At 42.2% G+C, this 25,021-nt stretch overlaps 2 protein-coding genes across 3 annotated transcripts; both read right to left on the reverse strand.

The window, feature by feature from the left end:
- Window positions 1-1,873: 1,873 nt before the first annotated feature.
- On the reverse strand, window positions 1,874-19,596 carry LOC109194195 (uncharacterized). Of its 2 annotated transcripts, XM_005466196.4 has the most exons (5): window positions 19,460-19,575; window positions 19,353-19,382; window positions 15,631-15,787; window positions 2,919-3,018; window positions 1,874-2,739 (listed from the first exon to the last, which is right to left on the reverse strand). In XM_005466196.4, exons 3-5 carry the CDS (start codon window positions 15,762-15,764, stop codon window positions 2,077-2,079), a joined length of 897 nt encoding a protein of 298 aa, XP_005466253.3. In that variant the 5' UTR covers window positions 15,765-15,787; window positions 19,353-19,382; window positions 19,460-19,575; the 3' UTR covers window positions 1,874-2,076. The 2 variants fall into 2 exon arrangements, 1 of the variants encoding a protein (XP_005466253.3); XR_003215977.1 differs by lacking the exon at window positions 2,919-3,018 and having other exon boundaries at window positions 19,460-19,596.
- Window positions 19,597-21,402: 1,806 nt separating this feature from the next.
- On the reverse strand, window positions 21,403-23,089 carry LOC100703118 (major histocompatibility complex class I-related gene protein). Its single transcript, XM_005478393.4, has 3 exons — window positions 22,672-23,089; window positions 22,184-22,285; window positions 21,403-21,756 (listed from the first exon to the last, which is right to left on the reverse strand). Exons 1-3 carry the CDS (start codon window positions 22,889-22,891, stop codon window positions 21,707-21,709), a joined length of 372 nt encoding a protein of 123 aa, XP_005478450.1. The 5' UTR covers window positions 22,892-23,089; the 3' UTR covers window positions 21,403-21,706.
- Between the last annotated feature and the right edge of the window lie 1,932 nt (window positions 23,090-25,021).

Genomic DNA, 25,021 nt, shown 5'->3' on the forward strand with positions numbered 1-25,021 from the left:
TGCTTCATGCCCTGGAGGACGGGGCAGTGGCCCCCCACACCCTCTAGCAGATCATTACATGAAGGAACCTTTTAAAAACAAGCGCGTTCATGCTCACAGGTGTACACACGGGTGATCACACACACAAACTACACCCTTTTTGGCTCTTACCTCAAAGCACACTGTGCGCTGTCGATCTTACATGCTGCACAATAATGTCTAACATTTAGTATTTACTGTCATATTCCCATAGATCATTGTGATGTTGTTTATTACTCTCGTTTTCTTCTGCTTGCTTTCTCTTTCTTTCTCAACAGGTGATCCAGATGATCGATATATGTATTTTTTTGTCTGCTTATTCTGTTGGTTTTTGGTTTTTTGCCCTTTTTCCCCGTCCCTCTTCCCCGCTGTTTTTCTTTTCCTCTTTCTTTCTCCCCTTTCTTTCCCCCAGTTAAGTCTGTCCCGTATTCAGCAAGTGAAAATAAAATAAACAATAAAAGGTGAATCAAATGGACCATCACGGCAAGGCTGGGATGGTCAATTTGGTAAAGTAAATCCGTTGGGCATCTTTCTTCGCCTTTAGACAATAATTCTGATGGCAAAAGAACCAAACGGGACAGGTTAAAAAAAAGAAAAAAAAAAAAAAAAAAAAAAATGACCCCTGGAATCACAAGCTTTGCTCTGACCAAAGTCAGTGACATCAAGAGATGTTTTGAGCAATTTCTGCCATTGCCACTAAAAGGAATCATCATTACTATGATAAACCTTTGAAGGAAAAAAAGTCCATGGTGACATGTGGAAAGATATTGATGAGGAATACCTGGATGTGTTCTTCTTCTTGCTGGAGTGTACAGATGCTGCAATGAGGCCACTGATAGTCTATGGGACGCATCGACAGGCAGAAATATTTTCTGGGCAATGATGTCACTTCACACATTTGATATCATTTTGATTCAAGAGACCTCAGGTTTGACAACAGAGAGACCAGACCGAGGTCTGACAAGCTTGCTCCAATCAGGGATGTCTGGGAGAGATGGGTGCAGCTTCTTCTGCTGATGTTCATCCCAGGACCAGAGGTCACAGTGGATGAACGCCTTGTCCACTTTTCGAGGAAAATGCCCCTTCCGGCAATACAGACCCAGTAAGCCAGGGAAATACGGCAGAAAAATCTGGGCAGCCTGTGATGCAAAAACCAACTATGCCTGGAATGTACAGATTTTCACAGTCAAAGCTGTGAGTGGCACCCCTGAGAAGAACCAGTGAAAATGTGTGGTCCTCAATATGAGCACTGGACTGCAGGATCACAATATCAGTTGTGATATTTTATTTTATTTATTTATTTATTTATTACCAGATATGACCTCGGACAGGAACTTCACAAAGGAAACTTCACAAAGACACAGCTGTATCATTAGGAAGAGATAAAAAGCCCACAATTACCCACGACTATAACCAAAACAAAGGAGGAGTGGACTTTTTCTTTTTTTCAGTTTATATTACAGTTTTTCACAGTTGCTTTGGTGCGTTTCTCAGAACACCATCAACATTTGCACAGCAGTTAGTGCATTTCCCAAAACAATTAGTGCAAACTGCAAAACCTAGTGGATAGCCTGCAAAAGCACGTCACATGCACAGAATTGATTATCCATACCGCAAAAGCAAGTATCCATGTCAATGAAACTGCCAGTGCCATCAAAATGAAAAGTCTTGACACCATCTGTATGAACAAGATAGTCAAATGGCATTGTCATGTTTCCACTATGACAGTTTATAATTTCAGTGTTTCCCATTGCAAAAACAATTGGTGACACCTGAAAATGCTGACGACAGCACTATGGCCTACCTGTACAGCCACCTGAAATGTGCAGTGAAGTCACTGTAGATGTTATGGGAGTCTTGGGAGTAACTGAGACACTGAATACGTACGTTTCACATTTCCATTGTGTAGAAGTGTTTGTAATCCTACAGAATTGTGCAAAAGAAAAATATGCTACAGTCACTTGTTCACTGTAGAATACATGTAAACATAAAATCACCCATTTGGTAGAGCTGTGCACTAATGTGAACAATAAACAGCACATGTAACAGTACAGTAAATCATTCCGGCACATCCAGACGTTCCTGTCTGTCTGGCCACATATTTTCATCTACATCACAACAGATGTTATCCCTCGCAATGCAGCGAGGAAAGTATCTCCTGGAGTGGCAAATCCATCCTCTGCAGGACCCTGCTGTGATGTCGTCACATGCTGCATCCATGGCTGCTAGCAGGGCCATTTGCTCATGTGGATGCCGGTCATAAACTTTCCACCTCCAGGCAGAGAAAAACTCCTCTATTGGATTAAGGAATGGGGAATATGGAGGGAGATATTCAACCAGAATTCTGTCATGTGCTGCAAACCACTCTCTGACCTGATGGGAGTGGTGAAAACGGACATTATCCCAGACAACAACATACTTGCTGAGTTGGCCTCCACCTCTCTCATTCTCAGGGACTAGGTCCCTGTAAAGAGTGTCTAAAAATGTCAGGAGATGTTGGGTATTGTATGGACCAAGAAGGGGGATATGGGTGAGGACGCCGTTGTCTGAGATGGCTGCACACATGGTAATATTCCCTCCGCGCTGACCAGGGACTTCAGTGGTTGCCCTCTGTCCAATGCGATTTCTTCCACGCCTTCTGCCTTTGGCCAGATTGAAACCTGCCTCATCAACATATATGAATGTGTGCAGTGTTTCCCTGGCTTCCAGCTCCAGTACACGCTTCAGAGAGAGACAGAAATGCAATGTCACAATATGCCTGTGTACAGTAACAAACAGTAATGCATGCATTTGGTAAAACACATTGTAGAGTATGTGCTGTGGAATTGCAAGTGTACTGCATGAAACTACGAAGTACTGTAAAACAGTTTGCAGTGCAGAACATAGAAGACCAGCTTTACCTGCACATACTGGTGACGGATCTCCTTCACCCTGTCACTGTTTCGTTCAAATGGCACTTTATACAATTGCTTCATGTGGATTTCATTCTTCTTGAGTACTCTGTCAATTGTTGAAATTGAAACAGATTCAATATTGCCAAATACCGTGTAGTTCTCTATGACAGCGCTTTGTATTTCTCTCAGCTTTATTGCATTGTTTGTGTTAAGAGATTTTGTTTAATGTTTTATTAAATAACATGCTTTCCCTAAATAGGTTTGCGAATGTACAATGATGTTCATATATTTTATACTACATGTATCTTGTCACTACACATGCACGTGAGCCTTGCTGACTTCTAAGAAAATGACTGGCATAAGGAGGTTGCCACAGGAAACCTCACCTTTGCTGAGTTTGCTGAGTCTGCCGTTGGGAACAGGAACCAACTGGCTTCTGTTTCCCTTAAGATAGGCTTGACCAGTTCCTTACTGACAGTTGAACGTATATGTTTTATGCTTTGTAAGGAGTGGTATGTTATCTCTTCCTACATGTGTCTGTGATGCAAACATGCTTGAGTATAAATAAAGCTGACTGCAAAGCCTCGGGGTGAGTATCACCCGATCACTCACCCGTGCGCACGTAGTTCTCTGAACAAACTCTGACTGTTTTGTATTCCTTCAATGTGTTTTATAATGTCTTACCACTGACATTTAATTGGTCCTTCAAGCTGGATTGTTGATTGATATTATTATATCATCTAACTATTCACAGACGGAGCCACCGGATCCTGACGTCGTGACTACCTGCACTGCAACCACCGCTTCTAGCGAAGCAAGGAAAAGCCCAGAGTCGTAAATTCGCCTATTGGCCAGTGTCTTATACAGGTCCACGACGACAGGACCCGGTGACGCCGGAAAAAAGAACACAGCGCAACATTGAAGGTGAATATAAAGCAGCCAGAAACACTTTGCGTTGAATAATCGATTTTTAGCCTGACACTGCTCAAAGTAGAAGGGTCCTGTGTGGACCAAAAGGACAGACGTGTCCTATTGTAAAACGTCCTGTGTGGACCGGGCCCTGTGTGGACCCGCACGTAAACGCTCGCCTGTGTAAGACGGGATAATTCGCCCTGTGTGGGCCCATTCCGCAACAAAAGTAGAGGTTGGTAGCTCGTGGTTTCATTTCACTCCGGGAGTGAAAGGTAATGAGAGTGTCAAATAAAAATAGGATTTTTTCTAAGCGCGCTGAATGTTTGTTGAGGAGTAAGTGCTTCATTGAATAGGAACTCTAGGCTTCTGCACTACTCCTATTGTTTTCCTGTGAGTACTGAATGGTGAGGAAGAGAAAAGGTTGCGCTCCAACGCATAAAATTAAGTCCGCCCTGAATTTAGTTCAGGGTAGAAGGCTGACTTAATAACCTCCTCTGACTCTAGTACCAGAATGTCTCACAGTGTGTGCTGGCAGTATTAATAAATCAATAAAATAGTATTAATAAATAAATAAAAAATATAAATATTGCATCGACTAAATAAAATTAGAAATGGGAAATAAATCCACAAAACCCGAATTAACACCCGACGAACAGTGGATGGAGAAAAAACACCCAGGTGCAGGTCAAATAAGTGCAGATAGATGGAGAAACCCCAAAAACAAAACTAATTGCACTGCCTGGGACGGGAATGCCAACCCCGCCCCAATACAACGGCTGCACAAGTGCTTGCAGCAAGAAATAGAAAAAACTAGCGGAAAGAAAAAGGATTTGCGAATGTTTGAATATGTGAGCTTTTTTGTACCATGGCAGGAGGAAAGTAAAAGGCGTGAGGATAAGAGAAAAGAGAAGCAGAACAAACAGAGCAAAAAACCAACTACTGAGACAGTAAACCCCCCTCCTTATCAGCCACCTCCCCCTGCCTCAGCCCCCCCAGATAGTGTGCAACCACCAAAACCTTATCCCCCAGTCTCAAAGAATCCCTTTGTGAAACCACAAGACCCCTATGCTGCAGCTAGGCAACAGCTTAATTCAACCGCACATGAAAACCCATCCACTCTAGGGTTTCCACCACCGCTGTTCCCACCCACACTGGGTCAATTTCCGTTAATCCAGGTACCAAATCCCAATTTTGGCCGAGTAACTGGTCCTGCGGTCGACGGGGTGATCCCCAGGGATCCGAACGCGTTCACATACACATATCAACCGTGGACAGCTGAGGATCGGAAAAATGTGTTAAAGGATGTTCCCCCTTTAAACGAGGGACACCAACAGTGGAGGGACGCAGTAGATATAATACGCTCCAATTGGCTGTTAAACGGCAGAGAAATGCTACAGGTGCTCCAGGACTTATTGGGCCTGAAGCTGGCCCGGGTCCGAGGAGAGTACACAGGTAACGGGGCGGACGGGGAGGCTTTAAGAGGCGATGATTTAATTCAGGCATTAAACCCAGTTTATGAGAGGATAAGAACCATTCTGGCACCTAGGCCAGATTATGGAAAAATAGGAGAAACAAAGCAAAATGAAAACGAGTCTGCCTCTGACTTCCTGGACAGACTACGGCCAGTTTTCAGACAAAACTCAGGTCTAGAATATGATGAGGGCGTAAACACCCCTTTCGAACAACAGTTAAAAAACGCGTTTCTAAAAGGCCTCCTCCCAAAAGTCCGCGCCCACGTAGATAAACACTGGGTCACTCAAAATACTGGAAGCTTAGCTGATGCCCTACAGCATGCAGAGCACGCAGTAAAAGTGCAGAAAAACAAAGCAGCACAAACCGGAGTTTTTGTAGTAACAACAGAGGGAGGCATCGTCGCTTATGCGGGAAAAAATCCACAACAAAGAGGAAAAGGTAGGAAACAAAACACAGGCGATAAAGAAAGGCACAAAAGGTGCTATAACTGCGACAAAGAAGGTCATTTTGCTAGAGATTGTAGGAACAAGCCTAGAGACCGAAGAGATAGACGCGACCGCAGAGAAGGCAGAGACAGAGATAGATATGACCGCTCAGATAGACGAGATAGGCAGGACAGCGAAGAGGAGGAAGACAGTGGAGAAATATGACTAGACTCCTGCCCCAAAGTTCAGAGCAACAACAGCAGGGATAGTACAGAAACTTTCAACATACATCAACTGCTGTTGGGCTCTGAACACAAACCCGAAGTGACAATCCACATAAATGGAAAACCGTACCTCATGTTGTGCGACACAGGAGCCTGCATGACCGTGCTGAGGGAGGAGCCACCGCGAACATATTTTTCAAAAGACGCTCGCGTTGTGACCTCCGCTTTAGGGCACACCACAACACAGCTGCTGACGCAAAAACTAGATTTTCTACACTCAGATAGTAGTAGATGCTGTAAATTACAATGCATTATCGATTCCAGCTGTCCTGTAAACTTACTGGGGCGAGATGGTTTAATGAAGCTGAGAATAGGTGTGGTGCCTGAGAGCAATGGCATGAGAGCAGAACTCATGCTCTCTGAAATCCATGAACTAACATGTCACTCAGACGGCGAGCCACATTATTACTGGACATTGGACCTGCCACCATTACCCCAGTTGGTTGCTACAGCTGAGCGCTATCTGCCCAGCTCATCATCTACCATGTCATTTAATGAACTGCACAATACCATACGTTTTAAACAAACACCAGGCCCCGATTCGGAGTATGACACACAGGTCCATCGTTTAGGACCTCAAAAGCTAACACTGCAACATCTCTACGTCACAAAAAGTGGAAACGCAGTGTGTTCAGTGATACAGCCCCCTAAGGTCAGAGAGTTAAATCGAATGCTTATTCCACATGTTTCTGTAGCAAAAAGCCCAGAAACTCAATGGAAAGACCTGGCCACCATCCTTAAACGAGTACAAAACGATCATTACGAGAAAACTGAAGAAACACACGGAGGCTGGCTCCAGGGCCGCAGAACTGGTTGTATGAGATATACTCTAGGATGGGTGCTAAACACACAGCCCAGTACCCACCTGGATACCTCCCCGGCCACATGCTATGTGATCGAGGAGGCAGAATGATTTATCCTAACACCCGTCGAGAACGCGGAAATAAAAATGCTTCCATCATCATTGTGGTCAAAAGGACCCACAGACGTAGGCTTAATAAAAAATGCTGACCCAGTAAAAGTAAAAATCATCTCAAAACACAGACCGATGAAACCACAATACCCACTCTCTGCAGAAGCTAGAGACGGCATACGCCCAGTAATAGCAGACATGGAGAAAGCAGGAATTCTGATCAAAACAACAAAAACAACATGTAACACGCCAATATTTCCAGTAAAAAAAGCAAATACAGGAAAATATAGGCTAGTACATGATTTAAGAGCAATAAACGACATCACTGAACAAATACCACCAATAGTGGCAAATCCACACACAATTTTGAACCAAGTGTCACCACGGGAACAATGGTTCTCAGTAATTGACCTGTCAAACGCCTTCTTCTCAGTACCATTACACCCCGAGTCACGTGGGCTGTTTGGCTTCACATTTGATGGCCAAAGATACACTTATACACGGCTGCCACAGGGTTTCCAAAACAGCCCCACTCTATACGCTGAGGCCCTGAAACAGTCAATGTCCTCCTGCACTCTGCCTGCTCCAGGACAGTTCCTACTTTACGTAGACGACATCCTGGTAACCGGAAACACGCAGGAAGATTGCAGGACGAACACTCTAGTGGTGCTGAGACACCTCGCAGAACAGGGACACAAAGTCTCACAACATAAATTGCAACTATGGCAACCTAAGGTCACATACCTGGGTCATGAACTAACAGGACAGGGTCGAAGGTTATTAGACAGCAGGAAAACGGCGGTGCAGACTGCCCCAAAACCACTAACAAAACAACAAATGATGAGTTTCCTCGGCCTCTGCAATTTTTGCAGAAGTTGGATTCCAGAGTACGCTCTCAGGGTCCAACCCCTGCAAGACCTTATCTATGGGAAAAATATGGCCCTGAAGGATAAACTGACCTGGACTGCTGAAGCAGAAGCTGCCTTCACCAATCTAAAACTGGCTTTACAAACGAGCACGGTTCTAGCATTACCAGACTATGATAAACCTTTCTATTTACACGTGGACGGAAATTCTGGATATATGAAAGCTGTGCTAACCCAAGCATTTGGGGATAAACAACGTCCACTTGCATTTTATTCTTGAAAATTAGACTCAGTGGCCTCAGGCCTACCAACCTGTGTACAAGCCTGTGCAGCAGCAGCAGAAGCAGTAAAAAAGTCAGCAGACATCATACTCGGCCACCCGTTAATAGTCAAGGTCCCACACGCAGTGACCTCAATTCTATTACAAGCAAACCTATCATATTTGACACATGCCAGACAGCTGTCATATGTAGGAATATTATTGTCACAGTCACACATAAATATAGAGAAATGTGGTCAGTTGAACCCAAGCACCCTACTTCCTGCGGAAACGGATGGTGACACGCATAGCTGCCTACATAAACTTGATGAGGAAACGAAACCAAGAGCAGATATATACAGCTTGCCGCAAACAACCTTCGCAGATATCTTTGTAGATGGCTCTGCTAGCAAAGATAAAACTAGAGGAAACTGTGTGGGTTACGCAGTAACCACGATTGACACTGTCATCGAGGCACGACCTCTACCTTCCACACATTCAGCACAAAGTGCGGAACTAATAGCAGTTATCCGTGCCTGCGAACTACATAAAGATAAAGATATCAACATTCACACAGACAGTCAGTATGTCTTTGCTGCAGTACACCATTTCGCAAAAATATGGCAAAATAGGGGCATGATCACCTCCACAGGGGCACCAATACAACATGGCAGTCATCTGAAAAAATTACTAGAAGTAATCACATTACCCAGAAAATTAGCACTGTGCAAATGTGCTGCACATCAAAAAGATGACTCTTACATCACTAAAGGAAATAACTTTGCAGATAAAGCAGCAAAAGAAGCTGCACAGCAAAAAACAAATGTTCTTACATTAACCTCGTGCTCCCTGATACCAATAGAAGTCCTTAAAAACGAACAAAAAGCGGCACCACAAAATGAAAAATCCTCGTGGTTAAAAGATGGCGCAATTCTGAAAGATGATATTATGACGTGTAATGGGAAACCTATTCTACCTAAATCCCTACATAAAACAGCAGCATTAGTGACACATGGACATTGCCATTTGTCAACAGCAGGGATGGTAGATATTCTTTCTAAACAATTCTACTCAAAAAATTTTGAAAACTCAGCTAAAGCATATATAAGAACATGCATGATATGCCAAAAACATAATGCACAGGGAAATTTAAGGCCAAAGAGAGGCCATTTCCCAACACCGCCACATCCTTTTCATACGATACACATGGATTTTATCCAATTACATAAACACCAACAAGTAGAATATGCACTAGTAATCATAGACGTATTCTCAAAGTGGCCAGAAATCTACCCAGTGAAGAAAAATGATGCAATCTCGGTGGCAAAATGTTTGTGTAATCATTTTATCCCAACATATGGAATACCAAATCTAATAAGATCTGACAATGGCACACACTTTGTAAATGAAGTAATATCAAAAGTCTCCGAAGCGCTAGGTTTCAGCATAAAACATCACTGCTCATACCACCCACAGAGTGCAGGGCTGGTAGAAAGAACCAATGGCACTATAAAACAAAGGTTAAGGAAATGCATGGAGGAAACTGGTCGACCCTGGCCTGAATGTGTAGGTCTGGTCAAAATGTGGATGAGACTAACACAAGGCTCACAGAAACTGACACCCTTCGAAATAGTACATGGGCGACCCTTTCCTCTACCCATTACAAGTGAACCGATAGATAAATCCATAAGAGAAACAACGCTGGCAGAATGGATGACAAAACTGTTGGAAAACAAGGAAATAGTTTTGAACAATCAACTGCCGAGTGATTCTTTTTCAGTCTCTTCCAGGTTGAAACCAGGGGATTGGATCCTGATAAAAGTGCTCCAGAGGAAAAACTGGTCCTCCCCGAGGTGGGAAGGACCCTACCAAGTCCTCCTGGCCACACCAACAGCCTGCAAAATTGCTGAACGCCCCTCCTGGATCCACCAAAGCCACACGAAGAAGGTCGAACTACTCCAGGATTCATCGACGTCAGCCTAAAGTGAGCAACAGCCTAGATTCCAGTCCTCCCTAACCTCCGGTGTTCGCTCGGTGGGGAGTAGGGTGATCAGTGGCAACACTTGGGATCCCACTCCTCTGGCTGAGGTCTACTCACCAGGGGCCCTGGGAGTGACAAGGGGTCGAGAAGAAACTCACTCACAAAACAAAGAAGATCTAAAGACACCAAAAGTGCTGCAATGACACTTGTCATCACAGTACTATGTACACTCTTGTGGTTGGTGGCCATCAAGAGCCAGGTGAATGGATTCAACCCCTGTAACGAAACGGCCGCAACACAGGTCAAAACCACAGCAGACCTGTACCTGTGTTACAACCAAACGAGCTTCTCGTCAACAGTATGGATTCCCCTGAACTCATTCCATATCGGAGGATACTTAGGGAGCCAGTGGCCTGGATATGACTGGTACCTGTCAAGCTCAGATGCCACCAACCCAGGCTGGGACACAGTCTTCACCTATACTGGAAACGACTGGACACCAACGCCAACACAAGGATCTGCTAGAAATTTGTCTAAACAGCTGAATCTGACTAAGACAAACACACATCTGGTGGTCAACTTCCACACAACAAGCCACCCACTACTGGAAAACCCACCTAAATCACAGAAGAGGACCTATGTGGTTCCACAGACGTCATCATCACACACTGGAACATTGGCGGGCAGCTCTAACTGCTACCACCTAACCTTGTTCATAAGAGTGGAAAAGACCCCCACCATTTCTTATCTATATGTAACAACCTCACCAGGAATGAAGAAAGCAACGCCAATACGACCACCGTCACAAGCAGCGGCCCCGCCTTGACCAAAGGGCCACTCTCAACATCTATGACCGCAGTAGTCATAGCTGGACCAGAACTGGAAGCCGACGACTGGTTTAAAATTACCACAGGCATTTCAGGACATTCCAATAACTGGCTATTGCTGGCAGAACAGGCAGCTCGAGATGCCAACGATGACTGTATGGTCTGCCTAGGGCCACGACCAACACTAAGAGTAGTGCCTGCGCCGATTGAAGAACAATGCCTGGTAGAGGTCATGAACTCCACTAACATAGAAGACATCAACTGCACGAAGTGGGATAAGATCTTTCCTTTAACAGGACCGGAGAAGAGAAAACCTATATTTGCACGAGACGTTACAGCGACCAATCACACCTGTATCAACATGACCGGACCAGGTGAGCGCATAGGCACGCTGTACGACTCAAGCTGCCTGACTCTCACAGACGTGGACCCCCTATTCAACCCAGTGAGCAGAGCTGACATCTGGTGGTGGTGTGGAGATCCACAAATCTACGATCGACTGCCCAGGAATAAGACCGGAATGTGTGGCCTGATATCTCTCCTACTACCAGTTCAGGTTATAAAACTTTCAGTGATTGACATCACCATGAATGCTGAACGACAATGGTTTGCAAGCCGGAAGAAAAGATCGGCTCCAGCCCCAGCGCAGCCTGAGCCCGACCCAACGTACATAGACGCCATAGGAGTCCCCAGAGGAGTACCAGATGAATACAAACTAGTGGACCAGGTGGCTGCTGGTTTCGAGTCATCAGTATGCTGGTGGTGCACTATCAACAAAAACGTGGACAGAATAAACTATGTTCACTATAACGTGCAGCGATTAGGCAATCTGACCATGTCCGGACTCCACGCAGTAGCTGAGCAACTGAGAGCCACATCCCTAATGTCGTTCCAGAATAGGGTCGCACTGGACATGCTCCTGAGTGAAAAGAATGGGGTATGTTCAATGTTTGGAGAACAATGCTGCACATTCATACCCAACAATACAGCGGCGGATGGAAGCCTCACCAGAGCCCTGGAGGGTTTAAAGACCCTAAATGAAAAAATGAAAGAACATTCGGGAGTCGACACTTCGATGTGGGACAGCTGGATGGATATGTTCGGGAAGTACCGTACTCTGGTGTCATCAATTCTAGTGTCCATGGCTGTATTTGCAGCAATACTCACTCTATGTGGATGTTGTTGTATTCCCTGCATTAGAGCATTAATCAACAGACTCATAGCAACTGCCATCACACCACATGTTACGTTTCACCAAGAGACGATGATGTTGCTTACACATCAGGACCGAGACACAGACTTTGAAGAAGAAGACAATTTTTAATTATTGTCAACAAAGTGGAAACAAACCTAAATGTTGATCATATCAATTTTACTAAATGATACTCTGGTTGAAAATGTATACACAAGTGACTAGAAGTTGAAATATGTAAAAAATATTTGAACAACAGCAGGGAATGTTAAGAGATTTTGTTTAATGTTTTATTAAATAACATGCTTTCCCTAAATAGGTTTGCGAATGTACAATGATGTTCATATATTTTATACTACATGTATCTTGTCACTACACATGCACGTGAGCCTTGCTGACTTCTAAGAAAATGACTGGCATAAGGAGGTTGCCACAGGAAACCTCACCTTTGCTGAGTTTGCTGAGTCTGCCGTTGGGAACAGGAACCAACTGGCTTCTGTTTCCCTTAAGATAGGCTTGACCAGTTCCTTACTGACAGTTGAACGTATATGTTTTATGCTTTGTAAGGAGTGGTATGTTATCTCTTCCTACATGTGTCTGTGACGCAAACATGCTTGAGTATAAATAAAGCTGACTGCAAAGCCTCGGGGTGAGTATCACCCGATCACTCACCCGTGCGCACGTAGTTCTCTGAACAAACTGACTGTTTTGTATTCCTTCAATGTGTTTTATAATGTCTTACCACTGACAGTTTGCAATGACCATTGCACAAATGGCTTCTTCTTGCTGTGGGGTAAAAAGGGGCCCTCTTCCGCCTCCGCGAGGTTGTCTGACAATCCTATGTGGTGCAGAGTGGACTTTTCGTGAATTAGCAAATACAGTACAATGACATGTGATGTGTCTGAGATGGCACAGTACAGTACAGTGAATTACTGTTTGCATACCTGTTTTCCCTACGGAATGTTTGAATGATTGAACTGACAGTAGTTCTTCCAATATTGGGTTGCACCCTTCGACCAGCCTCCTCCATGGTGAGGCCGTGATTGACAACATGGTCCACAATTGTAGCCCTTATTTCATTAGGAATCCGCCTATATCTGCCTCTTCTCCCTCTTCCCCTTCCCCTTCCTCCCCGCATCCTCACCCCTCTTCCACGGTGCTGACCTTCCATTTTGTGTCACAGAAGTGTAGAAATGGTACACACTAGCTCCTGCGCAGTTTATATATGCTTGCCAATTGGGGATTCACAGGATTCATCCATAATTGACAGTGGACAAGTTGTTTGTCATTGTAACAACTGAACTTTCACACGCCTCCTCATGAGTGACAGCTGTAATTCACCTGAGATCAATTGTTCAATTTCGGACCCATTTCCAGGAAAAATGATACAGAAAGGTATAGGATTTGTTTGACAGATGGCCAATATTTGGCATGTGATAACTAGTTCAACAATTTTGTGTGTGATGACTCAAGCAATGGATGTATGACTATTAGTTTTATTGGGAACGACTATTCAGCATCCATAGGTATGATTACTTTTGACTGACATGACATAAGCAAATGGGAATGTCAGGAAGCAGCAGGGAAATGTATGGAAGCAACTGATTCATGTCCAAGATCATTTGCAGTTTGTTCAGAGAGGGGAGAAATTGCTACTATGATGTGCACAAATGACTGAGTGTTGTGGAGGTTGAACTAATAGTTATGAGAATTTCAATTCTGATCTGAGAAACGCACCAAAGCGACTGAGAAAAACTGTAATATGATTCACTTGAGGTTAATTTTACAATTTTTTTGTAATTGAAATCGAGGGGTATTGTGACAAAAAAAAGACCCAGAGGCCCACACCAAAGGTATTAAAACCAACATTTTCATGGATAAGGAAGCCTAACAAGGTAACAAAGAGAGGAGAAACAAATTGGATGACAACTTATTGTTTTTAGTGTATTTTATAGCTGATTTAATTCACGGGTCAAAACCGACCCGTTAACATAAGAGATGATAACAAAAAGCTAACACAAGAGGAAGGTTAATCTTCTTGTGCACGCTGAAGATAAACCATACTGCATATAGTATTTCATTACTTTTGGCTTGCTTCAGTTATCTACCATTTGTGTTCCATTTTAAGTCATGTTACTGATTTGTTAGTCATTATTCTTTATGAATTGATAATAGAATTGTTTCATTGGATTCGTGAATGCCAGTGTGACAAAGGTAAGCTTATCCAGGATCATCTCAAGGAACTTAAAAATTTAATGTAAAACCCTTACATCATTATCAAGACTTGAAAACACTCAATTGATCGTATATGTTAAAAACAGCTTTTAACAGGAAGAAACCTCCAGCAGAGAACATTAGACAACAGATGTTGAAGATGGAGCTGCCACCAGAAGGAAAATGAAAATTGATGTAGTGAAAGAGGACATGCAAAGGGTTGATATTAAAATAAATAACTTCTCTGTAAAAATGATTCATAACCATTGCAGGATCCAGTCTTAGCTAGGGATGGGTATCGTTTAGGTTTTATCCGATACCGGTGCCAAACCGGTACTTTTGAAACGGTGACGGTGCTTAAACGGTGCTCAAACCGGTCCTTAAAGAATGGAGAACACAAAAATTGGTCCAAAAACCTCTCATGTTTAGCTGTTTTTTTGTAAAAAGATAACAATGTCAGCCTTTTCTGCAGCTGTAGGGCATATATGGTATCACTCTTGGCTGGAAGCAGTGGTTAAACAATGGAAAAAACACAAAATTGGTCCAAAAACCTCTCATGTTTAGCTGTTTTCCACTTTTTCTTTGGTCATTTTAGCCTTTTTGGCCAGGGTGAAGGGAGTACCTGCCGTCAAACAAGAAGACAGCCGCATGTAACTACGACGGTGTTTGCTAGTTCATCTTACATGCATTAATGTAATAACGTGGTTAGCCTACTCAACGTAAATTACACACAAACAACATTAAGCTACTCACGCAGAGAAGAACAGCTGCTGCTGCCATCATCATCCTCATCATTTCTGCTACACTGGCAGGGCTAGGGGCCAGGACTCTACTCTTCGGGTTTTTGGGGGATGTTGCTAACTCCGGTTCCGATAACAGGCACCACACCCGCAGTAGATGTGCTCGGTGTGAGGTCTCGCAGCAAGCTATCAAACACGGCGCATTTCTCGGCTTTTAAAAAAACGCTATGCGTCGCCAGGTGTTTCATCGGATTCGAGGTGTTACCTCCTTTGACAGTATCACAGTATCAGCTTAAAGCACTTGTTGCAGGCTGCTGAGTTTGCATCTTTTGCTGCGAAGTACAGCCAGACTTTTGACCGCTTCGCCTTTTTAATCTGTAGCTCTGCTCTAAAAGAACGTACGTACCTGGGCCCGCCTACTATCCTCGGAAACGTAAAATGATTGGCTAGAATTGGCTCAGGAAAAAAAAAAAGCACCGAAATAATACCGTTTATGTCAGAACCGGTGCCATCATGGAAACGGACACCGGTACCCATCCCTAGTCTTAGCCCAGTTGGTCCTGATCAGTGTTTTGTCCAGTTTGGTGGTGATGTACCTGTTCGCACCAAAGAGCTGAAACACACAGTCGTACCTCTGCCAGTCTTCAGGTGTGACTGATGAAAGTTTCAGATCAATATTCAGCTGGAAGGTCCCATCATTGTTGGGGAGGATCTCTCCAGGATCCACACCTTCATGGAGCTCTTCTCCATCTTTCCTCCAGAACATCAAATCTCTGTCAGGGTAGAAACCTGTAATTTAAAGATAAGGAATCAAATAACAAAGAAAACTGAACCATTTATGCTTTTAAGCCAAAATGTGTCTGAGGTTTTTAAAGCTGAGTATGGAAACAGAATAACCGCACGAGGAGGAGATCGAGGATGAGCAAATAAGACGAAAGAAGTAATTGCTCCAATTGCAAAGTCAAATTGCTGCCCAAACTGCATGAGCTACTGTGTCTAAGTCCAAAGGATCTGATGTACAGAGGATTTCAGTCAACGTTTTGTAGCATGAGTCCACTATGTATTTATTATACGATCAAGATCAAGTCGAAATAAAGCTTGCCAAATTTGTATTAAGGGAAAGGAAAGCAGCTTTGCTACTTCTGTGGCTATTGTTAATTCTGGTTCTTCAACTCAAATAAAAATAATCAACCTCAGAAGCTAAGTACGGTATATTGTTTACAGTGTGAAGAGGCTCATAAATAGATTTTTCTAAAATTAAAGGAAAACCACATAGAGAAAAGCTTTAGCTTTTAACAAAACAAACATATATATCCTTTGAATGTATAAATGTTACATTGATTATGCCAGTTTTTTCAGTGATGTGATAAATAAAGGTTATGCAGAGAGAGTGCCGGAGCACCAACTGAAAGGAGAAAGGAGAAAAGTGTGCTACATCCCACACAATGGTATGTACAATCCCAAAAAGCAAACTTTGATAGTATTTGTGGTATTTGATTGTGGTGCAAGTTTGAAAGGGGTTTCATTCAAGGGTGAGCTGCTCCGGGGATCAGATTTGATGAATTCCTCGTTTGGAAACATTATAAGCCTTACACCTATAGCAGTGATGGCTCAGAGAGTGAGAGAGAGAGAGAGAGAGAGAGAGAGAGAGAGAGAGAGAGATAGATAGATAGATAGATAGATAGATAGATAGATAGATAGATTTCAAACATATTTCAAACATGCAAATATAACTGAAATAACAATCTATATACAACTTCTTTTCCTGTGGTGGAAAAATGGTGACCTGACACAATAGCTTTTTTAATACAGAATGGTTGTCCATTTGTTTGGTACAATATCATCACATAGCTGTGTTTTCAGCAGAAGTGATAGATACCATCACGCACATTTTTTTTTTTTTTTTTTTTTTGTGGATGACTGCTTAAAGTCTCTGCCATCAGAGGCAGGGGTCATTGCCTTAGTGAAAGACCTGATAGCTGTATGCCAGGGTTTCAATTAGAGAAATAGATTAGCAACAGCAGGTAAGTGCTGGAATCCACTGATGTGGATAAAAAGCCAAAGAGGTAAAAGAGCTGGATCTTGATAGAGGAAGTCTTCCTGTTGAGAGAACCTTGGGACTGCAGTGGTGTCAAGAAAGAGACAGTTTCAGGTTTAAGATGGCAGTCCAGGAGAGGCCATTCACAGATGGGGTATATTGACAGTCACAAGCTCTGTATGTGATGCTTTTGGATTCTTGGTGCCCTTCGTTTTAACAGCTAGGTTGATGCTGCAAAGCTTGTGTATACTGAATTATAGTTGGGATGATGAAATTCAACAAGTCTACCAGATGCAGTGGACTAGGTGGTTACAAGACCTAGAAAAACCCAGCACATTTAGAGTGGCAAGATGTTTTAAATCTAAAACATCTCATAAGTTCCAGTTACATGATTTTTCTGATGCTTGTGAAGATGGTTATGGCACAGTTTCATACCCGAGACTACAAAATGATAAGGAAAAGATCCATCTATCTTTTGTTTTAGGGAAGTCATGAGTTGCTCCTTTAAAGCTTCTTCATTGATACAAAGCAGAACCCTGCTGATGTGACATCTCGTGGTGTGAAAGTTGAGCATCTTCTCTCATGTAACAAATGGACACAACCCAGACTTCTGCTACAGGTGGATTAAAGAATATGTACCATTGTTGCAAGAATGACCCTGGTGGTCTGACAAGTTTATGTATTCATAATGTTGCAGCCCTGTCATTACTGTCATTACATTAGAAGAATCAGTGCCATGCCCATATGCTTTTATCTGCACCTGCTCTATTTTGACTCTGAAAAAAAATAAAATAGGTAGATGTCTGTGCTGTCAGACCAAGATGCATGTACACAAACATTCCAACCACTCACAAAGAGACACACTCAAACAAAAAAAAAATACTTTAACTATTCTTTAGCCTGTCTGTGAAGGTTCTCAGTCATCCAGGTCATCATAGTCTAAGGCTATGCACAAACTTGGAGTAATCAGGACCCTACACCACCGGGCAGAACATATTCCCTTAAAGCCTGAAGGGAAAAACGAAGGAACACACACATGTCAAGGAAGCACTCAAAACATGCGATTATCTTAATTGGGTGTTTATAAAGTCAGCAAAGAGGCACAGAAAAGAAGATCAGACACCAGTGAGGGAGGATAAGACGCAACAACATTGTCAGCCGGTGTATCAGAGAAACTCAGGAGAGTTTTCTCCAAGCACGACATCCCGGTGCACTTCAGACCCAGCAACACACTCAGACAGAAACTGGTTCACCCGAAAGACAAAACTCCAAAACACAAACTTAACAATGTGGTGTATGTCTCAGTTCCTAAAATGCACATGAACAAGAAAGGAGGCTTCAAGTGGAGCTATAATCAAAACGGCCATGGTGAGAGGTGGCCTCTTTTTCGGTTATTTTGTTGTTTCACTTATTTAAGATGATCAGACTTTGTGCTCTTCACTGTTTCTGTGTGTGACTGAAGGTATGATATCTTGTCACATTGCAGAGAGCCACTAAATATACTGCTCAAAAAACTAAACTTAAACTTCAATAACTCAATGTAACTCCAAGTGTTCCTTTTATATTTTTGAGCAGTATATATAACATGGCATCTGAGATCAGAAAACATGGCAGTAGCTGGGCTAAAACAACACTGTTTTATAATTTAGTTGTTCTTAGGAAAGTGATATTATCCAAAATTCTGTTCGATTCAGTTCAAATATGATTATTAAGGTTCTAGTAAAAGTGACATAAGACTCTACAGCAGGTGTGTATGATCAAATATGAAGCATGTACAATGATATGTGTACTTTTGAATACTTACAAATGTGTGTACCCAAACCTGAACAAATAATGATAATTAACACACACATAAGTTTAGCTTGACAAATCTCATCCCTGACACTTAAAAAAAACCCTGTGCATAAAAATGTCTATGAATATTCATGGCATAGTTTTCGCTAACTTACAGACCATGCCAGTGCACAGATCACCTGATTATATCACCTGATTCATTTGAGCTTGGAAGGGACGACAAATATAAGCTGCATTGAAGTGCTAATGGATATTGGATTTCCCCTGAATACCTGTGTGTTTTGGGGTTTTTTTTGTAAAACAATTGCCCTTAGTGTCAGGCTCAGGAGAGACTCAAAGGCAGACCGTCTCAAAAGGTTCACAATTTATTAACAATTGACACCGGGTGCGAATATATACAAGTGGGGGGGGAGGTCACGGGAAGGTGGGTCTCCAGGGACACAGGCACAGGGAAGGAACACACGGGCTATGTACAATCTCTCCCGGACGCTCAGGCTAGCTCGTACTCCGGCTAAAGCTCACCAAATGGCGATCCTCAGGCTGGCGAGAAGTCTGACACAGGAAAGGAGAATAGGTAAGCAGCGGCACGAGTGAAACTCAGAGAAAGCTTGATTAGTAATGACACTAACAAGTGTTACACAATAATCCAGCGACGAGGCGCCTCCAGCCACCTCCTTAAGTCCCGAGCCAGAGTGGAGATTGTTTGCAGGTGCGAGAGCCAGGGGCGGGAGCTCACAGAGAACTCCGCCCCGGTGGTGTGGAGAGGGAAGAGAGAAGGGACAAAAGAGACAAAAACACTTGTAGCCAGACCGGGCTAGCCGGGGAGGCACAGGGCCATGACACTTAGAGCTCATCACTTCTCAACTAGATCACATTAAGCTTTTAAATTTAATATTTGATAAAGGGGATCATAGCAGGTCGTTAGTCTGCTCTCATAGGAGAATGGTGACATGAACATTAATGTGCCAGATACTTCAGAGGATGAGCGACAGTGATGTCTGTTCTCTCATCTAAACACTGACTGGTTTACCAGCACAAGAATGTCCACCCTGTAACAGCAGCTTTTTTAAACATATATTAACTTCCATATACTACTGTGTAGTGTATCTAATTGGTAAACGTACCTGCTCAAGTTGAAGGGGTGACGACTTATTGTATTTATTTAGAAAATGAAACATTCATTCCATTTGTCTTGATGCATGCTTAAAAAATCCAGGTCAGAAAATCCCAGGGAGTTGATTCTGTTCATCTGGACGTAGCGTTCTCAGGGAGAAACATTTCATCACTCATCCAAGTGACTTCTTCACTTGACTGCAGGTTTCCCCAACCTTTAAAGCAGCATAACAACCTTTGATCCTGGCATTTTACCATTCACAGAGTTTGGGAATGGCTGCAATCATTTATCTGTGATTATGACAGTTTGAAAAAAATAATTGTGGCTTATTGTTAGGCAATTATGCAAGTTTCGGTTGTTATTAAACTTTACTATTTATAAGTTTGGGGAAATCTGCAGTCAGCTGAGACTGAAGAAGTCACTTGGACGAGTGATGAAACGTTTCTCCAACTGAGAATGTTATGTCCAGATGAACAGAATCAGCTGTTTGCTTTATTTGAAAAAACAAACAAACATAAGAATACAGATAAAAGCCACTTATGCAGATACACATTTATAAATCATTTTATGTGTTCCTATGCATGTGGACTGGAGCACACATTTATGAGTACTGCTTTTAAACGTTTTAAATGTCTAAAAGCAACTTAAAGAAGTCCAAACTATTTTAATTAAAATAAAATATAGAATTAAAATGAAAAAAACACAAATAAATATATAAAATTAATAGGAACAAAATCTAATTGTAATGTTTCAACCAATTGTTGCCAAGTCCTTGTTCATAGGGGGTCATGTGATTCAGTGCATCTTCAATCTGGAGAATTTGCCAATTGAGCAAGTGAAAATTCTCCAGATCCAAGATGCACTGTCTAAAGACAAGTTCCTTTATCTCACTGAAATGTTACTCTGCAGCTGATTGTGTCTTATTTCAAAACATGGTAGGTGTGTTTTATCATGATTCATATAATACTGATGATGGTTTTTCTGGCTAATCGTTAGGCTAACACACTTACCTCTCATCTTTTCTTTCCTCACAAAACCGATAGATCCACCACTTCTTTGAAGTGTCTTCTGTCTATTTTGGTTCCTGCAACTGGTCCATCGGGTTATTATCTCCCCAGAAACACTTCCCTTGTGCTTTTGGAAATCTGTTTTTTCCTATTTCTGTTTTGTTTTTTCCTATTTCCGTTGTAACTGTATGTTTTTGATCTTAGGACATAGCCCAGGGGTGGTCAAGATCAAGATCATGTGACCTCACAAATCAAATCCAGCAAAATAAGGGCAAGTCATTTTCATAGAACTATATAATGAAATAATAAAATGACAAAATTTTATTTCCAAATGAGAGTCTGTTGCTTTCATCCTTCAGATATGTTGGTATCATTTGGAAAATACCACATGCTTTGTACATTTCCAATTTCTCAATAAAACTACACACTTCAGTTCTAACAAACGGTCATCATCACATACATATCCATCAATAAAGTTAGTTTTGCTTTGTAGAAGACTTGTGATACCGCTGCATCGATACCATGACTACATACTGAAGCAAAATAAAATCACAAATGCATGAAATGTACACACAGGAGCTGCATACAGATGTCTGACCATGCACTAATTTACAACAAGTGCAGCAGAATGTGATCATTAACTGTGCCTAATTGATTCACTGGTGTTTTTAACATATGTATTTGAAACACTGAGGTGACAGCAGCAACTGGAGGAAAGTCATACAGAGAGCGGAGTGAAGAACTTCTTAGGACAGTCAGCTTTGTGGATTTAGTCTCTCAGACTGCTCAGAGCCATCGTCAGGAGCTGGAAGATCAAAAGCATACAGTTTACACATAATTTAGCCTTTTCAAGGGTGTAATTTGTAGTGATTATTGAATACATGGCCCTTGCTTCCCAGCTATGAAAGTGAGAGGGAGATCAGTGCTGTTCAAGTGATCAGATCATGTGCAACAAAAAAGAACAAGTCTGTACTTTGTTTTCAATTAAATAATGCATATTATATCTCTAATAAATGTTCTACATTACTTACAGGATGCAGAACATTTGGCTGAAACAAACTAAAATAAACCATATCTGTTGTAATTTGTTTTTAATTCGTTGTTTCTTGATTATGCAAATATTTTGTGTCAATTTCCTTTTTAATTTGATTATTTTCTTCTCACCTCATCATTCTACTGCCCTATAATCATTTTACTTGACATGAATTTGAACTAAACTTTAGATTTCTCACATTTTTTATTTATGTAGGTCAAGAATGTCACAGCTGTGACGATGGTGAAAGCTAGAACAATCACTGCAGCACCGATGAAGGTTCCCATGTCAGTGGGCTTTTCTGTTGAACAAAATATGACAAAACTTATAATACTGAACAAAAATGTGTGCAGTTACTAAAGAATAAGTGGAGAGAAAATCAAGGACCTGATAGTTGATGAGTCTGACATCTCTGAATGTCACACAAAGCCATCAAAACATCATTACTTAAGCATTAGTTACGCGTCTTGTGCACTCTAAAGTAATGATACACTATAATGCAAATGGTACTTCATTACTTTAACCCAGTATGAGATCCCAATTTGACTTATGCTATACTTGTAAAGAATTGTCTTTATTGATCAACATGAATGGCATTTAGGAATTAAATTTGACAACTAAACTGTTTAGTTAACAACTTCATAATATCAAACTGCAGTTTTCAAACCCTGCAGGATCCAGTCTTACCCCAGTTGGTCCTGATCGCTGTTTTGTCCAGTTTGGTGATGATGTCCTCGTTCACACTAGAGAACTGAAACACACAGTCGTACCTCTGCCAGTCTTCAGGTGTGACTGATGAAAGTTTCAAATCAACACTCAACTGGAAGGTCCCATCATTGTTGGGGAGGATCTCTCCCGGATCCACACCTTCATGGATCTTCTCTCCATCTTTCCTCCAGAACATCATACCTCTGTCAGGATAGAAACCTGTAGCGTGGCAGCTGACTGCAGAGGAGGGAGTCTTCTGGAGGAGAGACACAGAAGGAAGAACTGGAGAGAGACTGGCAGTTGTCACATTCTTTTTTGAATTTTATTTTACTTTTAAAGCAAGAAATCCATATTAATTTTCTATTCTATTATGTTTCATCAGATTCTGTAATCCTACCTGCTGCCTGCAGAAAACTCCTGCCATACTGCAAATACTCCTTTAAAAACTCAGGGCACCGATGACCTAAAAAGTTTTTGTTTAATTTTAATCGATCTTTTTGAGCATCCCATCTCAGTTTGGTGAGGACAGCCTGTGGTTTTGGAGTGATCCATGTCAGTGTCTGCAGGTCTAGTGTTAGAAAATCTTCTCCATCATAACTGTACAGATTGAACCCATTAATCTCACCAGTCTCATCATTCCACTCACAGCCATTCATCCTCTGCATGATATGAACACCTGAAAAGAGAGAAAGTAACAGTAACTGTGGTAAAGCAGTAAGATGTCAGCACAGCATAGTGAAACTGCACCTTTGGGACAAGTCAACATTACAAAAGTAACAAGTGAAACAAATCAGTACCTTCAGTTTGGTTGAAACGTTGCCTCAAAGTCTCAATGGTAGTCTTGAAGAAGTCATGACTGTCCAGAGATTGCAAACTATACCACTCCAGGTGCCAAGGATGATCCTCAAAGAATTTAATCCAGTCTTTCTTTAGCTCTGCTCCTCTTTCACTGTTGAAGTCACCTATCTTAACTTCATCAACAAATGCACCAGCCACAAATTCTGGGATACTCTGGACTCAGTAGCGGTTTTAGATACGGGCGACACGGGCGGTTGCCTGGGGCGGCATCGTGGCGGGGGCGGCATCACGGGCATCGGCAAAAAAAAAAAAATGCTCGTACTCATGCTGCCCCAACGTCAGCCAGTGCATATTGGGAATGGCACAGACACCGATCGGTTTTCTATCACCCATTTGCTGGGAGTAAGGGCGCCCTCCGTTTGCGAGGTGCGCCTGCTGCTTGCGGCACAGGGAGGAGAGGGCGGGGTGGCGGGGGATTCACTGTCTGGCTGGAACAGCATCTAATAACCAACTCGCAAAATAAAACAAAATAAAGACAAAACAACAACACGAAAATTCTATACGCGAAAAGTGAGCGCGAGAGCCCTCGGTGTGCCTGCTCACTGCTGAAGTCAAAGTAAACTTTATTGTCATCTCCGCTACATACAGTCCGGTATATAGAGAGACGAGGCTCCAGTTACAGCAGTGCAAGTAAACAAACAATATATGTAAGAAGAGTAAGAAAATAAATATACACTTTAAGACTCGGGGTAAAGGGATCAATAACAATTTTAAATTTACACTTTGATGATTTAAAGTCTCACACACAACCCGTCGAAAGGGGAGAGGGGGGGGGGGCTGCTGCTTCCAAATAGAGCACATTTCCTTCATAATGTTGTAAATCCAAGCCCATTATGTATTCATGATTTGAATACTGGGTTGTGTGAAATCTCAGAAATAAACGCTAGACAAAGTGAATCTGTGAACTAAGTTGTAGGTCCATTAGGTTATGTTGTGGTGATCCTCGGGTTGGGGGATTTGTGTTCATACTAGAGTGCAACATTAAAACCAATGGAGGAGGGACAAGAAAAGTTCAAAGCCATCAGGTGCTCAGTTTAGAACAAATAGAAGAAGCCAGAGGGAGTGTTCGCCCAGGGCGCCAAACAGGCTAGGACCGCCACTGTCTGGACTCCAGAGGTTTCAGTGGAGAAAAACTTCAGGGAGTGTTTTACTGTAAAATTGGCAGGACAAAATCAGATGACATTTGTATTATATACTTTCTGTACCATTTAAGAAGGTTAAATAAAAACTAAAACTTGGTTCAGATTCATCATTTTAATTAATTAAATTAACACCTTTAAATCTCAATCTTGAGAGAGAGAATGGCCATTCAACAGGGCACTGATAGTAGTGTCTGAAGATGAACAGCACAGTCAATTTTAAATACAGTAAAGCAGATGTAACCAGATGTACCCTTGACCTTCTCCAGAAAATGAGAGATGTTGTAACCGTATCTGCTATTACAGTGATTGCCCCTTGTCTCTTCCACCCA

The sequence above is a fragment of the Oreochromis niloticus genome, linkage group LG22 (assembly GCF_001858045.2).
Source record: "Oreochromis niloticus isolate F11D_XX linkage group LG22, O_niloticus_UMD_NMBU, whole genome shotgun sequence".
Lineage (NCBI taxonomy): Eukaryota > Metazoa > Chordata > Actinopteri > Cichliformes > Cichlidae > Oreochromis > Oreochromis niloticus.